The sequence below is a fragment of the Trichophyton benhamiae genome (assembly GCF_000151125.1).
Source record: "Trichophyton benhamiae CBS 112371 chromosome Unknown contix00201_1.exp, whole genome shotgun sequence".
Taxonomy (NCBI): domain Eukaryota; kingdom Fungi; phylum Ascomycota; class Eurotiomycetes; order Onygenales; family Arthrodermataceae; genus Trichophyton; species Trichophyton benhamiae.
In genome coordinates, this window is record NW_003315098.1 from 121,495 (window position 1) to 139,777 (window position 18,283).

The window sequence follows — 18,283 nt, forward strand, 5'->3', positions numbered from 1 at the left end:
CCTCAAAAATGTCCGAGTAAATGAAATCGAATATCGTCGAGAGTTCGGACAAGGTTAAGGACCGCGCCGTTGTCTTGGCATTGCCAGTCGAGACCCACTCCCCTGGCTCACTGCGTCGAAGTCGTATTGAGATATGAAATTGGGGTTCACAGACCATACCCAAGCTATGAGCTAGTGTCTGTCTGGCTACATTCGATGATTTTCGGTGCTGGGCTACATTAATTTGTTAAAATTCAATAACGGTACTGCGTAATTTTATCTCATTAAAGCAAGGAATGGTTAATTATTAGACCTTGGCTTAGGTTGTAACGGCTTCGATTTACGAATAAGAACGTGAATGCAGACTGTAGTAAATATGCTTAGATTACCACCTCTGCGTTGGTTGACAACCGAGTGGTATACAGGAGAGATTTCATAGTAGGTTCTGGCCAGCTTTAGGTAGTTATCCTGTTGGAAATTTAACCCTATAAAATCTTGCAAAAGTTGAGCTGGATCAAATGGCTGTGAGCAATATCAACACTTATCATAATCGTAATCGTCTATAATGTAAACAAAAAAGTGCCAACCAGCAGCTCCATGCGCCCAAAGGTCTAATGGCGCTGCACACAATTCCACTCATAAACTTGCCCCGACTCGTCACCCGTATATACAACATGTGAGAGGGGAAGAACACATGTAATTCCTGCAAGAGCTGCTGCTCCATCCCCACGCGAAGTGTTTACGTGATGTAGCTGGCGGATGAGATCCAGCTCAAACACCCCATTTCTGATGCACTTGCTCCATATCTATATTATCCACAATTAGTAGCTAGATCAGCAAAATATGGAAGAAAGTGTGCGCCGAATCGGTCACTTACGTTCACCAGTCCTTTCCGATGGCCAGTAAAAAATAATTCACGCTCTAACCACTCATTGCCAACCCCTTCATAGAAAGCACAGGAGAGGACGTTATCATCTGACTGTTCGCAGACGGGTCTTTCGAGAAGAAGGGTGCCGTTTAACGTATAGAGACAAACCATATTGCTACGACAAACGGCAATATTTCCAGTTACATCATTTATACGGGCACACTAAAGGGGAGAGTTAGTCAAAGGATAGTCACCATGGGGTCAGAAGTAGAATCTTACGCTAACTGGCGGGCCAGTTGATAACTCTCTCAAAAACTCGAGTCGGTTTAGATCCCACAGCATGACTTGACCATCTTTAGAAGCAGATAAAATTGTGCTAAATGACCGTGAAACAGCAAGGACGGTGACTGGTGACCGATGGCCAAAGAGAGAGGCTTTTGGCAGGAGGTCAACGGATCGAGATGTCGATGTGAATGACCAAACAGCTATGGTGCAATCGGTGCCAGCAGTAATCAAGGTCTGGGAATCGGCAAAAATAGCACAAGAGAGTTGGCCGATATGGACATGCTCGAAATGGCCAATTAACTGTCAAGATGGGAAATTTAGCATTAATATTCAGTCTAAACTTAGAGGAGATTGTACTGTACCTTTCTTGACTCGGCCGCATAAAAACGGACGCTTCCATCTGAGAACCCCCACTCCATATACTTATCATAGGTTGGGGGGATGTTGAGTCGAAATGCTGCTGCACAAAGAAGGCGGTCTTGTTTCACCGAGAAAGATAGGGAAGCCACTCGTTCTTGAATATCTAGAAGCGGAAGCCATGTTAAAAGAAGATCGAGGAAGACATGTGAGACATAGCCTTACCTAGCAGGGTAAATGGTAAACGGGTTAATGAGTCTGCAGAAGAGTCCAGGCGAATGGGCTTGTTTTGGATTTCTTCCCGCCCTGGATGATGCTTATGGAAAACTTGGTGAGGGGTTTGGCCAAAATTATGGATGATTCCTATGGTTGCTAATCTCTCCATGGGATCTTCAATGCTATCAAGATCTTTGGCGCCACGATAAGACAAATGGTGGAAAACATTGACGGCTTCCAGAGCCGCTTCACCTCGTTGTTTGGCACCAAAGATCAAGTCAATCCACTGATGTAGATTGCGGGTGACAAACGGGCTTTCAAGCGCCTCGCGATGTTTAGCTATAAAGATCTTTGGGTCTCCTTTTGCCCATGGAGGAAGCTCCACAGAATCAATAGATTGGCCTGTGCTCTGCCGTATCCCAAAGTCATAGTTGTTGGAGTTTGAGAGGAACTCTGGCAGGTAGAAAAACTCCGGGATTAACTCTCGAACATCGGTCATATTAAGTCGTGATGCCGAGTTCCACGCATCAGGGATTGAGAAAAACAGGCGGTCGGCATGATCAAACGTTCCGCCCTGCAAGAGGAGATAGGATTTGACAAATGGCTGGAGTCGTATCAGGTATGAACACACGATCATGGCAGAAGAGTAGTGTGTCCCATAGTGAAAGGGTGGAGCATTTTCGTCTCCCATTTCTGCAAAAGATTGGTATCTGCTCCTGAAATCTGCTTCGCGTGTTATCGTTTGACATCCCATTGGTTTCGAAAGGTCACGGAAGGTTCTTGGGTTTGTAAGATCGAGCTCTTCACTGGTATAATCAGCAAGAATCCACGGAAATACAGGGTATTGAGTCAAATCATTGAAGGTTCGGCCTGCGAGCGTATTAACAAGCATCAGATAATGAAAGTTTGACATCTCGCCCTTCAGCCACTTTCGTGTTGCCGGGTGGGAAGGCATCTGGCTGAAGACGTTCACAAGCTTTGATCCAAAGAACTGTGAGTTATTCCCTTCACTGCGTAAAGTCTCAAAGCGCCATGAGTCTTCTGTTGAGCTAGTACTGCTATGTATTTGGGGTGCACGGGATATCAGCTCATTATAGAGCTCGTTGCGTAGCTTGGCAGATATAAGAGTAAACAGGTAGCTCCGCCCATCAGAGAAGAATATTTCCAAGGCAACATCGCGGAAGAGAAATTGGCGCTTCGACACACTGACGACGTCCGCCCAAATCCAGCTTCTGGATCTATGGGCGCCGTTATTGTGTTTCCGATCATCAGATTCTCTGCCAGAAATGACGCGAACATAAGGATCTCTTTCATCAGGATGCGCTTGCGACACATGGACGATCTCACAGTCAGAGCGCTGGAAAAAATTATCCATTATATAAAGGCTGATTTTTCCCAATATCAACAGGCCTTCACAAGCTTCAAGCCCAATAATGCGGGAGATGTTGCAAACATATTGCACTTGATCGCCTCGTTGGAGATTTTTCATCACTTTCCGATTCTTATCTTCATAAGGGTCGTTTCCCGTTGGTTCGTCTATCAGCTCAAAGCTATCCTCAGTGGCAGATTTATCTTCAGTTTCGTTATCAAGAGAATCCGTGTCAACGGAGTCGGGCACAATCGTGGGAGGTGACAGATTAATCATATCACTATTGGGCGCAGGGCGTGTGCGAATATCCAATTTGATTTCAGGAGTATCATTAGTGATTTTTCTTTTTGGCTGATAATCCCGTTTGGCAGTTGAATCGTCTGGTGTTACACGTAAACGCATTCTGCTGCGTCCCTCTGTCTGGTCCAGGCGCCAGTTATGCTTTGATTGAGTTGCGAGGAAGCCATTCTCACGCCTCAAATTCGTGTACATCCGGGAAAAAGCAGAAGCCATGAAATTGAAATCATCCTGTTGGTCTTGGACTGCTCGCTGATGCTTCAAACCTTCCGACACGGATATATTGGCTGTCCAATGCCCAAACGTAATGCCATGTTTACGCAGGATCTCTTCGTTTATAGACTCAGTCTGGGTCCACTGCTTTAACTTTTCCTTCCTTTTAGATGCTCTTATCCGCGCCGTTTCCTGAGTTTTGGTGTTCTCATCACGAACAAAGCTTTCCCAGCCTTTACACAGAGCACCGAAGAAAAAGCAATCAAGGTCGTCGCGTTGGTCATCGATCCAGTGAAGAAAGCTATCATCGTCCATTCCAACGAGTTTTTGGAAGCCTAATGAAAGCCGCCTATGGAGCGATGGAGTAGCCTGACCAAGAATTGCAGAGGTTTCTGACGGTTTTTGAACGAGGGTAATTCTCCACAACCCTGCTGCTGCCACGCGAACATTTTCTTTCTCCGTCACTATTTTAGAGTATAATAAATAATATATTAGTTGGAGTTGCTCGTTGGGAGACTCTTCATGAGACAAAAGGACTGTTTGCCAGTATGTGAGCTGTTGTAGGAAGGTGTATGCGTTTTCTCCTTCAGCTGCAGAAAGTCGTAGGAGTACAGTCCGAAATACCGTCGAACGGATGCCAGCAATCGTTTGGCTGCAAAGCCGGACGCTTTTCAAAGAAGCAATATCTGGCTCTTGTAAGTATTCCAGAACAGGGCCGATAAAGTTCAACGTAGCCATTGCTCCATCAATAAACCATCCTCCATACACGGCTTCAGCCACGTATGACAGTAGTCGAGACAAATTGTTCAAAACGCGAGGTTCAGTTAGCACTTTCTTGTCCTTCGATATCTTTTTTTCTAAATGTGTAAGGAGGTTTTTAAGAATCCAGGACTCGAAATATATCTGATGCTCTACAAACCCGGGAGGTATCCTGGCAAACAACTGCAATCCTGGAAACTCTTTGCGTCCGAACAGCTGATCTGTGTAAACGGCTAAAAGGATATCAAGGATATCGTTGGCCACAGGATTGCTTGGACGGGGGCTTGCTGCATCAGGCACAGGCGTCACAATTTGTTGCAATCGGGCGGGAGAAGGGGAATATTTTGATTTATTTGATGATACCAGGATAAATGATGACGATCGGTGAAGCTCATTGTCGTTATCTTGAGCATCTGTCCCCTCAACTGTACTAGTGCGTACAATCGGTCTAGGCCCCTGGAGTGGTTGAATTGTAACCGAATCCCCACCAAATCGTAGTCCTTCTGAATTGGACTCTAGCTCAAAACCTGCATTGACTATATCAGAGCCAACTACTACAGGGTATAAAGCTCGCAGGAGTTCTTCTACATAATTGGATGTCACTGTAAAATCCCGAAAGTTTTGAGACTTTTCATGTATATGAGCCAGGAAATCCACAACGGATTTTAAAATGTCGTGGTCCGATGATACAGGCCCCGGGGTGCTAACTTCTGTGTGGAATAGTTAGTTTCCCTAAGGAGAAGAAAAGAACATAATTCCAACGCTGGGTTGGCTATTAAGAATGATTAATTGAATGGCAGAAACACTAACCTGATCGCAATGAACTGCTCCCTGAATCCGCCCTAGGACGAACCACATACACGCCATCATCATCCTCTGCATGGCTGGACGGAGAACCACTCCTAGGCATCACAGATGCTTTCAAGCCAAGCTGGAGCATTCCTGTAATAACAGGCAGAACCTCTGGAAACGACACTTTGAGGGCCTCAGGGGAAGACAAGAGTCGCTGAAGATCCGAGGTACCGGAAGTTTTATCCAAGTTAATCGAGCCCGGATCCAGACCAAAGAGGATGGAGAAACATAGTGGCCATAATGGTGCTAAGTTCCACCACCTTTTGAGTCGGTGCCGCATCACCACGAACCCACCCGCCTTCTCGGCAAATTTTTTGGTGTAAGCAGTGCCATGAACAATAAACAGCCGAGATAAAATCATCGTGACTAATATCACTACATCTGGGTTGTCTTCTGATAGGAGGTATAATAGCCACTATAAACGACATGTAAGTTGTAAATTCCTACGAGAGTTGTGAAGCTGAAGCATACCTTATTAGTGACTGTCCTGGCAAATTTTTGGATGCTGGCCGTATCTTCGCTGTTACAAAAGACGTCGGTGAACACCCGCAAAATTTCCACCCCAATTTGTTCCTTTGAAACATAGCCTGGGACATGATCAGGGTATAAATTTCCTGTTCGTCGGGACCGTATGTCAAGACGGGTATTTCTATTTTTGTTGGTTTTGTTCACTCGCTGCTTTGCTGAGTGTATGGAAAATGTAATGAACAGCGATACAGAACGAAGAACTTCCGCAGTCATACAAGCACCCACTAAGCTCTTAAATGCTGCCACGAATAGTTTCAAAGTTGCTGTTGTGAAAATTTCCGCTTTCAGGGCTTCTATAAGCCTTTTGATCACACCTATACATACTAAGTTAGCATGTCTTGCAGTAGCAGAAGGCCTAAGGGTGGTGAGAACATACGCATTCTGGACAGCCGCTTTGAGTTGAACCTGTGGTAATGACTCTCCACGCAAAAAGTTCGGAACTGGGAATAGTATATTTCCAGCAATGGCAAATCAGCTTGCCTCCATATATCCAGGTCTATTAATAGGATCCTGTATGCCAATGGATTTATGATTAAAGACTTTTTCGGGTTCTCAAAATCATACCCTACAAATCTGAGGATTGGTAGTAGAAGCTCCATAGACGCCTCGTTGCGTTCTTGTGTAGTGCTGCACACTGGAGTTGTTTTTAAAGGAGAACTCTGCACAGGCGATGGAAACCCAAGTTTTTCCCGCAGGAGCATGGCGAGTATACCGTATCCATTCTCCTTTTCCATGGCTTCACTGTTTCTCCAGTTGTCCTGTACAGCTTCAAAGAGCAGTTCTAGAGCAAGATGAAGCGATTCGCGGGTTGTTGCCGCCTCAACCAAACTGAGATGGACGCCTGCACACCCACCAATTCGCCAACTCACATCATCTAGAGATTGCGGGACAATGACCACCGGATCTCCCGTGAGTATTGCAACTCCATGAGGTTGTGTTAGAGCTTCATTAATTGCGGGAACGGCTCCATTGATGACAATAGAATTGCCCTTGACCTTGGTGAGTTGAGTTAAATTCTTGCCAGCAGTTTTTGAGAGTGATTTCACCAACTGTGATTCATCAATGTTATTGGTATCATCATCATCCATAACTGAGGTGGGTGATATATTGAGCAGGACAGAGCTTTCGGGAATCAAAATGCTGCCTTTCTGTCTAATGACGGAAACAATGTCTGACTGGTCCTCCTTGCCAGCATGGAGACTCTCATTGCGTAAATTCAAGGTAGCAGACGCCCTGTACGTCTGAAAGGAGCCTAGACAATCCTGGAAGTTCCCATAATATCTAGGCCCAAGATGACAAAGCACAGCAATAAGGTCATCATTGAAAGCTTCATCAAATAGAATGGCAGAGGCCAGTGACCATTTCGAGGAAGATACGCCTTTCCCAACTCTAACAGCGAGATCCCGAGGAGTTCCTAAAAATGCTTGAATCTGAGGATTCTTCTGGTTCACCCGAAGTCTTGGTACAACCGGGTAATCCGCTTTGAGCTGTTCTGCAAATTCACCATTTACGAAAAGAAGTGCACGGGATAAAGACAGCGTTTTGGGCCGTTTATGCACAATGCAAATATGGTACCATTGACCAGGCAGGAATTTCATGGCCTTGAAACGAACACTGGGTCTCACACCCTTAATTGAGGTTTGCAAAATAAGGTTATGAGTATCCTTCTCAAGATAGACTAAAAGGAAGCATGTCTGTGTAGCATCATAGGCACCAAACAGGGTAGTATGGGTGTCTGGTTCAAATTTGTCAACTCGTGCCCAGATGGTTAGAGTATAACCACTAGAGGTAATAGAGGGAAATGGTCTCCCCAAAGTTGGCAATTCGATCGAGCTATATCCATGGGATGAAAGGTCAAAGTGCACACAGGGAGGGCTTTTTGAAGACTTCAATGCATCTAATAGGAACCTGGAAACTTGGGGTGCCTTTTGGGCCTTTTGGTAGAGTTGTATAGCATCCTGCAGGGAGTTAACGCCATGCTGGCATAAAATTGTGGCCAGTTTCAAGTATGCTTCTAGCTCATCCTTTGATCTTTCAGGTACTGTTACAAGGGTTAAGAGCGGAGAGAGAATGCCTGTGGAATGGAGAGCTAGACAATTCCGTTGGGACAATGAAGCAAGACGAGTAAGACATAGTGGAACCGAGAGTCGAAGAATTGGATAGGTCTCTTGTTCAGCAGTTTGTGCCAGCCATAATCGCAATAACGGCCCGAAAAATTCTGGGTTTTCTACTACCTCCCCAGTTCCCAGACTGCGGTTAACCAGCTCGGAGAGCGAAAGCAAAGTGTTTGACTCAGCGTCCTCTGCCTTCTTCCTGACAGTTGAGAAGAATTGTGACATTGTTTCATTTCCCAGACCAGCTGCCAACAGGCCGCCATAAAGGAGTTCGACATCCTGGGTGTTATTCAGTTTGACAGCCAGGCCTGAGAGGATGCGTTCATACGCGATGATTCCAGCCACATTATCCCGTTTGCCGAAATATCGTTTGTTTCCCGGATCATCTTTCAAGCTTTCCGCAACGATGCATAGGGAATCTTTAATAATTGACAGAAGTAGCTTCCCGTCTGCATCCCCTATCGTGTCTGGTTTGTATAGATCTGCCAAACGTTCTAGTAGTCCTAAGACATGTTCGAACCCTCTGAGCTGACGAAAGAGGCTCTTTGCCTCTTGGGGTTGGTGGTCGTCGATAAGCGTATGGTGTATGAGAAGGATATGTTCGGTGGCTTCGGATGCTTCTTCAATCGACCCTGGAAGGTTATGGCAGCAGCTAGCTAACCCGTCGATTGCGGGCTGGAGTTTTGGGGTCAGTCTCTCTACCGAGATGGTGGATGACGACACTCTCGAGCGAGGTTGCGCGCCGCTCATCTTGGGCGAATATGCAGTGTATAAGGTCTGCAGTCACCAGCTATCAATCTCATCGCGTGATGCAGCCAGCCATACTTGGTCGTGACAGGTAGACAGACGTCTCTAGTGTTAGTTTATCAGCGAGAAACTTCGGTCATGAACTGTAGCTCTCTGCCGTTAACAGTGACTGAAACGTGTAAACTCTCAATGGACGGACAAGATGGCATCTCTCCAGCAGAGTCCTCTGTAGTCCATCAAATGAAGGTGAATTCGCCCTCGAAGCTGCGTCAAGATATCTTTCCTCGACTCTCCCGCGCGGCGAAACGCATCACGTGACAAGGCCCGGGCCTGGCCTTACCAAAGTCGTTTGATTCTTACAACCCAAGGTACCTAAAGTGGAAGGTACCTCCCAATTCCAATTCTTCTTCTTCCACACACACCACACGTCCCCTTTTTTCCACCGTAATATCTACAGCTTTGTTTTATTATAATAGGGTGATGCGAAACGACTCCGAGCAAGCGATCTGGTTGATATTCCACTTCAGAAGCACCATATGCTTACTCTTGGAAAGTCCTCATAGCCGTTGACTGCATAGGACTATAATGAATACACACATTACTCTCGGAAAATGATGGATCTTTCACAGGATGAGCGCGACATTATCAAGCAATATCCTTTATATGACTCGCTGGATCGGCTAGGTGACTGCTTCAAGAGGCAGAGAAAGTCCACGACTCACGGATGAGGTCCTCCGATGGTGTCTTTGATAGACTCGACCGTCTCTATCAAAGTGGAATAACGAAACTTGTCTATACGTTAGTGGGAACTGATGCAGCATTGAATCTTTCATCACAGATATACGATCAAAAAGTGGGTTTGGACCTGGCAGACCTCCTAAAGGAGAAGGGAAGCTTTAACTACAGTCTCTATCGAGACCTGGTACGCCCAGTGTTTCAAAAGGCTCCGGAAGTCGATATCTGGAAAGCAGTTTTTCAACTTATTAAGCCTCTCTCCCAACTCACCCCTCCTGCAACAGTTTCTCCCACATCAGAGGGCACATCCTGGAGATCGACGTCATCCTCCCAGCGTGGTAGCGAGCAAATTCGCCGACTGGTGGAAGAGAGGCTCTTTGAGGAGATGAGAACATGCACACATAAAGACGTCGAGGGATTTGATGCGAAGTATTTTCGGAATACCAGTTGGGAAGAGAGGTTTATAAATATCTACAAGAAATAGGGTAGGGTAAGGGCTAGTGGGTTAAAGGTATAAGAATTCTTTATAAGAGTAAGAAAGGAAATCAAAATGAGATAGGCATAAGAAGTAAATAAAATAAGGTAAAGTATAGGTTAGGAATACATAGATAAAACAGAGAAGTTTATCCTAAGAATACTTTACTCTATGTAGTTAGGTAGATGGATACGGTGGCATCTGGGTAAGCAGATTCCTCAGAGGGTGGCATCTCAGCAACTAGGCGCTACAAGGAAATACAGGAGCGAGACGACCCTGAACTGTCGGATTTCCCGGACCTGCCAATTCCAAATGATGTTCTGGAATCTGGACTGGTGGTTCTGATTACAGAACATGTTCTTGGCTGAAGTCGTGGGATATATAATATATTTCTCTACCGAAGGCAAAAAGAGCCTTTGGAGACTCCGAGACTTCCGTTCTCTATACTTAGATGTGGTGTGCTTGTAGGCTGTGTTTAACCACCATGTAACACAGTCTACTCGATATATTTTATGTACCATTTTAGATATAGTAGTGGAATAGCTATAGATAAAAATAGTAACCAAAAAGGCCCAATCTCCTATTCTCTTCTACAATAGGTGGGCGAATTTATCATGTCACGCGAGAGGTTTTCTAGCTAGGATAGGTAATGAGAAGCCTCGACCGCAACTCAGCGATAAGACGAGCTATAAACCGGATAGACGCCTTAATCGATAGTCGGTGTCTACGTGATGTCTTAGAAGAGCTCAAGGCCGCAGTCGATACGGAGTACTCCGTACGGATCTAACTAGAGATTCAGGCAGGCTGAAGCTATCCCCCCGACGATCCCTGCGGAGCTAACTAACGAGCTAACAAGCTAGTTAGCGAGCGAAGCTGGAGCTGCTGGAGCTGTCCCCGGATATGACGACTCGAAGCTTGCAGATGTTGGGCCAGCAAGGCCGCCTTCCTCTCCCCTGGTTGTCCTGTCCCTGTAGATAGTGACCAGTACGGAGTAGTAACCCCCTGTAAAAGCCTCGTCACGAGCTTCCCCCTTGCGGCGTCGCTTCTTTCTTTTCTTGGTGATCAAACTGGGAAAGTACGAACGAGCGAACGTGACCGCAGCCAAACCTTACATAAGCGCAGCTCCACTCCACCAGGCTCCAGTTGGGAGCAAGACATGTGACGTGATCTCGATGAGTCAGCGCGAGGATCTTACATCATCCGCTCCGACCTCCGGGACCTCCAGGGCAAGTCGTCTGCCGCCAACCGCCGACCTCAGACCTCCAACCTCCTCCTCCCCGTCATCATCGTCTCTTCTTAACTCTCCGTCTCTGCCGCCTCTTCTTCTTCTTCACTCATCATCACCATCGCCAGAGTCATCCAGCACATCGTCCATCTCTAGTCTGCCTGCTTTTCCATCTCTCGAGCTTCCCATCCTTACCTTCTGTCCTTGACTCGCCCTCGTCACCATGAAGGGCCTCCTCAGCCTCTCGGTGTTGCCTGTGCTGGCATACGCCTCCCCCATGATCGTTGACTCCATCCATCAGAATGCTGCTCCCATCCTCTCCTCCACGAACGCCAAAGATATTCCGGATTCATACATCGTTGTGTTCAAGAAGGGTGTCACCTCCACCTCGGCCCTAGCTCACCAGAACTGGGTCCAGGACATTCACACCTCCGTCGAGTCCAAGCGTATGAAGAAACGCAACCAGTTCACATTCAAGAATGAGGCCTTTGATGGCTTGAAGCACACATTCGACTTTGCTGGTGGCTTCCTCGGCTACTCTGGCCATTTCGATGAAGAAGTCATCGAGCAAGTCCGCAGACATCCTGACGTCAGTTTCACCTCAAGGCTGAAAGAGCTCTCGAAGAGCTTGCCAGCTACCCCCGGATCCTTCTTTGCTCCTTATTTGCCTTTTTTTTTTTTTCTCTTTCTCTCCAGCATACTGACCGATCATACAGGTTGAATACATCGAGCGGGACTCTGAAGTCCACACCCTCAAGGCTGCCACTGAGAACGGTGCTCCCTGGGGTCTAGCTCGTATCTCTCACCGTGACAAGCTCAACTTCGGCACATTCAACAAGTACATCTACGCTTCCCAGGGTGGTGAGGGTGTTGATGCCTACGTCATTGACACCGGCACCAACATCGATCACGTCGACTTTGAAGGCCGTGCTAGCTGGGGAAAGACTATTCCCCAGGGTGACGATGACGTTGACGGCAACGGCCACGGAACTCACTGCTCCGGTACTATTGCTGGCAAGAAGTACGGTGTTGCCAAGAAGGCCAATGTCTACGCTGTCAAGGTCTTGAGAACCAGTGGCTCTGGTACCATGTCTGATGTCGTCAAGGGTGTCCAATGGGCCGCCGAAAGTCACTTGAAGTCGGTCGGCGAGGCCAAGAAGGGTAACCGAAAGGGCTTCAAGGGAAGTGTTGCTAACATGAGCTTGGGAGGCGGCAAGTCCGTCACTTTGGACCGTGTTGTTGACCAGGCTGTTGCTGTTGGAATGCACTTTGCCGTTGCTGCCGGTAACGATAACGCTGATGCTTGCAACTACTCTCCTGCTGGCTCTAAGAACTCCATCACCGTCGGTGCCTCAACTCTCGCTGATGAGCGTGCTTACTTCTCCAACTTCGGCAAATGTACCGATATCTTTGCTCCTGGCTTGAATATCCAGTCCACCTGGATCGGAAGCAAGCACGCCGTCAACACCATCTCCGGAACTTCCATGGCCTCCCCCCACATCTGCGGTCTCTTGGCCTACTTCCTCTCCCTCCAGCCTGCCTCCGACTCCGCTTTTGCCGTTGCTGAGATCACTCCAGCTGAAATGAAGGATAACATGATCTCTATCGCCTCCAAGGACCTCCTCTCTGATATCCCATCTGACACCCCCAACGTAAGCACCCCTCCCCCCATAGTTATCATCTCGCTTGAAACATTTACTAACAATACTACTTATAGCTCCTCGCCTGGAACGGTGGTGGCTCTGACGACTACAAGAAAATCATTGGAGGTGCTAGGGAGAACGACACTACGGAATTCTCCTCCACCCTCACCGAGAAGCTCGAGAAGTTGGCTGAAGAGGGCCTCACTGCCATCTACAATGAACTCAAGGACGCCGTCGTCGCATAAGAGGTATAATATAGGACGTACGCTATACTAGTACGCCACATACGATATGTTACACTCAACTACATATCGGGCCAGATGCTCGCACTATTCGTCCCACCACCTGGAACTGATCAAGGTGCGAACACACGAACTTGACTAATGGCACGTTGGTAATTCCAACCTTGGCGCAGATGTTGTTTTTGGTTTCATGTTCCACGGGTGTGATATTACTTTGTACTGCTTGTTTTCTATTTTCTTTCCCCTCGTACCTCACTCTAGGCTCTATCCACAGGTTGTGATTTAGAGACGCATCTCGTTTTTACACACGGTTTTGTATGGTTTGTCTATTATTACTTGCACTGCATGATGTCATTCATTTTTCAGGGCTTTTTGTTCAGGTTTAGTTACCATGAGACGTTCTCAGGGCCTATATCTCGGCACGCATAGATAGTTATTCTTATCGAATACTCCCATATGCCAGTCCCAAAGAGAGTTTAAGTGTAAATGAAGCCGTTAGACAATGCATCATCCTATACGTCTCCACATATCTTATATCCAAGAATTTGTTGGAAGTGGCACGCGACTCAGGTTCGATGACGAGGCGAAACTCACTCCCCACATTCCATGGAGGTAAACGCCGTACAAGTCTTGCACCTGATAATAATCTGTCTGAAATGCTGTCAATCCTTTCAATAATGTACGTGTAATATTTTATCTAGGGTGTGTGGCACTGCAACAACCAATTCTATTGACACCAGTCATACATAGACCTCGTGCTTCTCTTGATTCTCTTTCACGTTTTAGTATCATCATTGGATAAACAGCCAGTGATACAGGCTCGCCCAGTCTACATGGCATGTCGACTTGCCCTGCTGCTGCAAGTGCCAGAATTACGCAAACCACCACCGGTGCTTCCGGACCTGCCCTCCCTATTATTATTGCTGGACTGATCAGACTCCTCCGAAATATGACCCTCATACCCATTATTATTATTAACATCATTACCACCGTTCTCTTCTTCCTCTTCCTCCTCCTCTTCATCCGTACTCGTGCCGTTATTCGGGCTATCTTTCCCTTCATCAAGTATGCTAGGCCGTTTCTTTCTTTCAAAGTCTTGAGCGTGCGCTGTGGCTAACATGGTGCCTACCCGAGCCAATGTTCCACTGGGAGGAGTACCTCCTTCGCGTTGAGAATAGCGTCGGCGCCGAAGTGAGCTCGTGGATTCATCTCCGCCATCACCGCTCTCAAGATCGGGCATTTGTGTGGCAGCACCGCTCGACACAGCGGTTCCACCTGTTGGGATGCGTCCAAGGGCGTGTGGAGGCGAAGCCTTTGACTCCCGCCCCTTGTATGAGGTAGACGCGCCGGGTATAGAAGACATTGCTTCCTCATCGGATACGGTCATGGATATATCATATGGAAGCGGGACATCCCTTGAAGCTCGGAACCTGCCGACGTTCGTGCAATGTTCGTTTTCGACACGGAAGATAGTCCACATTCCACGACGACATACCTCAGAGAGCGCAACGGCAAAACTCAGAACAGCCGAATGTTGTATGTCATGTATGAATATGGCGTATAGGATCCAATTGAAACGTAGTATAGGGTCGATTACCATTGCGACATAGTATACCCATCGGCGTCGGAAACCAAGAAAATCACGTAAGTATGGGTTTTTTGAGTAGGGATTGCACAAGCTCCAATCCATGGCTAAATCCCAAACGGATGCATATATGGCGTTGAGGCAGGCAAAAGTGATAAATATACCGCGCAAGGCGGTTGACTTGTCGATACGGTATAAGCTGAGGGTTAGGTAGTAAAGTATAGAGAAAGAGTATTTCCCGAAGTTGACGAGATGGGGAAACGCATTGCGAGTGTCATAATAACGGCGAAGGCACTGAAATCCACGCCATATGGACGGAATTGTAGTCACGAAGCCGAATATGCGGGAGTGTGAAGAATTGCACATGGGCGGATTATCCCATTTATTTGCGTACAAACAAAAGAAGAGTGCAATGTTCTAGGCATATTCCGTCAGCTGAACTGATTCTTTTTACTTAGAAGAGAAAATATCCTACTTACCCCCATGGCATAGGTCTGGGAGCAGTACATGTCTCCTAGGAAAAAGTCTCTAAATTCCACTGGGTAAAGACCTGCAAGGAGCAACCGCCACTGTAGCATTGTTAGCAGTGGACCGTAAAGTGAGAAAATATAGAACTTACATGCGAGTACGCCCACCAAAGCCTGCTTCGGTAGTAAAGAATTCGCGCGGGTAGAAATAACGTAACGACGGTTAAGCCAATTAAGACTACAGGCCAATATATATAAAACGAGTTTATCCAGCGGAAGTTTAGCCACATGCATAGCCCCAAGAGGAGGCTAAACAGGCATGGTAGCTAAATAACTACACGTTAGCAAGGTAGCCAGAGCTGAAGCATGACCACTAGGATCACCTACCTCTGAAAGTTGACGCCAGTCTAAAACGTGGCGGGTGTCATATTCAAAAACGAAAATATAGTTGATTTTGGACAGAGTCCAAATTCTACAGTCCAAACAAAAGAGAAAGAAATGAACAAGGATAAGGAAGTATCCGCCGTATATCTAGAGAAAAAAAATGTTAGAAAGGTCTCCCATCGTAGTAGAGGTATCTGTTTTCTGTACCTGAAGAAGATAACTGGTTTCTGTCTTGACGTCGATTTCATCGCTGAACAAGTGACCAATTGCATAGGCAAGGCCCTGCGCACCAAATACGAGTCCCCCGGCTAGCATTAGCCCATTTCGGAACGAATTTGGGGAGTAGTCCGTTGGAATCCCTGCTTTGCCACGCAGTTTATGAGTGGCAGCTTTGCGGTTCCCTCGTTCAAAATAACGGGCATACAAATCTTCAACTGCAACTAAGTGATTCTCAACAATGTCACTCTGTACAAACCATGCCTTATTGACCTTTTCAGTCATATACCTCCCAGTGGGGCGGGCGTATGCAACCTTGTCATACTTTTTATTCATCTTTCGAAATGCCTTTCTGTTTAAATCAGCATATGATTTAAGCAGTTCTAAGCCGCGATAGAATTCTAAAAGGGCAAGCTTTAGTTTCCTCTTTGCAGAGGTATAAGGTACACTTTGGTATTCTTTGCGGGTGACAAAATCTCTCTGCTCGTCCGGCATTGCCCGTGGTACTGGACCGCTAGGTGTTGATAATTGTGCCATTGCCTTGGTTGTCTTCCCGATATGGGAGCCTCTACCACGGGCCAAAGGTCTAGTCCAGGTGGCAGCGGTCTGGCCAGCAGGGCCTTTGATGCCATTCGTGGCCTCTCCAGATTCAGATTTTGATTGGTTTTTCTTCAGCCTGATTTCTTCAAGGCGTAAGTCCCGCATGACATGTAGTTGATCCCTGAGTAATTGCAGCCTCTTAGTCGATTCATCTTCTTTTAACTTATAGAAGGTTTCGATCTTTGACAGCTCTTTGTCCATGAAAGCAAAAAATTCGGCCTCCTTAGTTTTCAGTTCGGCAAGAGCTTGCTCCTGTGCGGGTGCCTGGGTTTTAGAATTCTCATATTCTGGGCTAGATGAGAACATTCGGTGGATAAACGAAGGCCTTGGGCCAGGGGTGCCAATTGTAGGTCGCCGATCTCTTATTTGCTTGCGTAATGATCCGCGCCCGGATTGTGTATTTTGTCCAGGGCGAAGATTCTTTTGCTTGTTTGAATAGGGTGCCAGAAGCCCATCGTTGTGCAGAGTAGATGATTCATTCCGGGGCGTAAAATAGTTGTCATCTGGATCAATTGCGGGATCAGGAAGCTGAAGTGAGGAAGGAACTAAAGAGGGAGAAACTGTGTGGCTCGGTCGTGGTGGCACAATGCTTCCATATCCTTCAGTCTGGTCGAATCGAGATGCTGGAGTTCGAAGCGGTGACCGTTCCGGTGCGGCTTGGTTCGCCCAATTACCTGCATGACCCTGCGTTACACTGCTAAGTCCAGGTATTTCATTAGGCGTCAACGGGAATTGGATCGAGTCACGGCGTGTAGCGCTAATTTGGCTGAACCTCCGCCGCCCGGGAGTCCATGATGCCTGTTCGACATGTCGGAGAGCTCTTGCGATGGCTTTGACCTTCTTCTTCCCACCCTATAGATCATCCCAACTCTACAGGTCAGCTCGGGGATCTGCATTGGGTGGCATTGCTTGGCCTTCCAACTTGCCTTGTAGTTCAAATACTTCGCCCGCCATTCAGGAACCAGTTCCCGTTCAAGGTCCCTACAGATGGATGGTGGTCAGCTTACTCCTCTCTCGAAGGTAACCAGGAGCCAAGTTCCTCCTTAGCGTGGGACTTACTTTGCAAACTTCATTCTCTAGTGTGTGCCTGTGTAAATTCATCGCCAACTGCTGCTGAAGAGACTGTAAAATGAACAATTCTTGCCATAAATCACTGTCGCGAGATGCTCCAGGTCTGCCTCGGCGGTGTCTTTTGATATATAAGTCTTTCCATCTTTGCGCCTCGACCACAAAAGTACAAACCGGCTTCGGCAAAGACGCACGTGTCTGATGACTCAGCAAAGGCAAAAAAGAAGCAATTTCAGCCTCTTTCGACGTCGTCGTTTCTTTTTGCTCTCGCTCGCTGTGACAGCAAGTTGACGAACAACGAAACAGATGCCAGAAGAGAGGTATGAAACGAGCGACGAGCTGAAGAAAAGGAATGATGCTGTGACGGCGACCACAACACAGGCGGGATGGATGCGGATAAGTTGACTCTGTGGCTGCTGTTTGGCCGGCGGGAAGGATGCGGGAGCAAGCAGACGAAACCCCCTAGCTGGGATGATTGGTCCTACTAACAAACGCCTTGTCCTCCTTGTGCGGAAGAGGAGAAAGCGCACAATGTGGCTCGCGGGATGCCCTGGGAGGGACGAAGGGAAACAAACCTTATCCTCTTGTTGATGCTGAAAGGATCTTCGTGGAATCATCCTCTGCAGCCAGCAATTGGACGGACATTTGTTTGCCACGAAAAGAGACCCCGTATCTTGTTCCTGGACTACTGTTTTCCGTACAACGACAGCTGTCTATTTGCCAGAAGCTCATGAGTCGTGTGACTGCTCACGCTCCAATCAAAGCCCAGACCCTCTAACCTGCAGCTAACGCTGTCATTGCAGCCACCACGAGAAGAGCTCTTATTATTCCTTCTCGAAACGTGTAACTAACTCACTAACTAGCGATAACTAGTTATCGTGCAAGGCCCATGTCGTCCCTTTTCTCACACCCTTATTTCGATGCCGGCATCCCGAGGACACGCCAACGTCCGCCATACTTGTTACACAACTGACGACCTTCTGCAGTTATCGACTTCTAACGCTTTTAGCTAAATACGAGGTGCTACTTCCCCTGTCACATCTACTATCGATGTACTCT

General features: G+C 47.1%; 5 protein-coding genes across 5 annotated transcripts; 2 read left to right on the forward strand and 3 right to left on the reverse strand.

Moving 5' to 3' along the window:
- Window positions 1-790: 790 nt before the first annotated feature.
- On the reverse strand, window positions 791-8,587 carry ARB_00775 (uncharacterized protein; the record flags this gene model as incomplete). The annotated part of the gene is made up of 7 exons (XM_003012847.1): window positions 791-958; window positions 1,127-1,432; window positions 1,495-1,655; window positions 1,715-5,046; window positions 5,204-5,610; window positions 5,667-6,037; window positions 6,100-8,587. 7 exons carry the CDS (start codon window positions 8,585-8,587, stop codon window positions 791-793), a joined length of 7,233 nt encoding a protein of 2,410 aa, XP_003012893.1.
- Window positions 8,588-9,308: 721 nt separating this feature from the next.
- ARB_00776 (uncharacterized protein) lies at window positions 9,309-9,803 on the forward strand (the record flags this gene model as incomplete). Its single annotated transcript, XM_003012848.1, has 1 exon — window positions 9,309-9,803. The coding sequence occupies one exon, from the start codon at window positions 9,309-9,311 to the stop codon at window positions 9,801-9,803; it is 495 nt and encodes a 164-aa protein (XP_003012894.1).
- A 1,439-nt stretch (window positions 9,804-11,242) lies between these two features.
- On the forward strand, window positions 11,243-12,907 carry ARB_00777 (uncharacterized protein; the record flags this gene model as incomplete). The annotated part of the gene is made up of 3 exons (XM_003012849.1): window positions 11,243-11,608; window positions 11,736-12,671; window positions 12,737-12,907. The coding sequence occupies 3 exons, from the start codon at window positions 11,243-11,245 to the stop codon at window positions 12,905-12,907; spliced, it is 1,473 nt and encodes a 490-aa protein (XP_003012895.1).
- Window positions 12,908-13,733: 826 nt separating this feature from the next.
- Window positions 13,734-15,067, reverse strand: ARB_00778 (uncharacterized protein; the record flags this gene model as incomplete). The annotated part of the gene is made up of 2 exons (XM_003012850.1): window positions 13,734-14,906; window positions 14,969-15,067. The coding sequence occupies 2 exons, from the start codon at window positions 15,065-15,067 to the stop codon at window positions 13,734-13,736; spliced, it is 1,272 nt and encodes a 423-aa protein (XP_003012896.1).
- A 420-nt stretch (window positions 15,068-15,487) lies between these two features.
- ARB_00779 (signal transduction protein Syg1, putative) lies at window positions 15,488-17,229 on the reverse strand (the record flags this gene model as incomplete). Its single annotated transcript, XM_003012851.1, has 3 exons — window positions 15,488-17,008; window positions 17,083-17,137; window positions 17,216-17,229. The coding sequence occupies 3 exons, from the start codon at window positions 17,227-17,229 to the stop codon at window positions 15,488-15,490; spliced, it is 1,590 nt and encodes a 529-aa protein (XP_003012897.1).
- Between the last annotated feature and the right edge of the window lie 1,054 nt (window positions 17,230-18,283).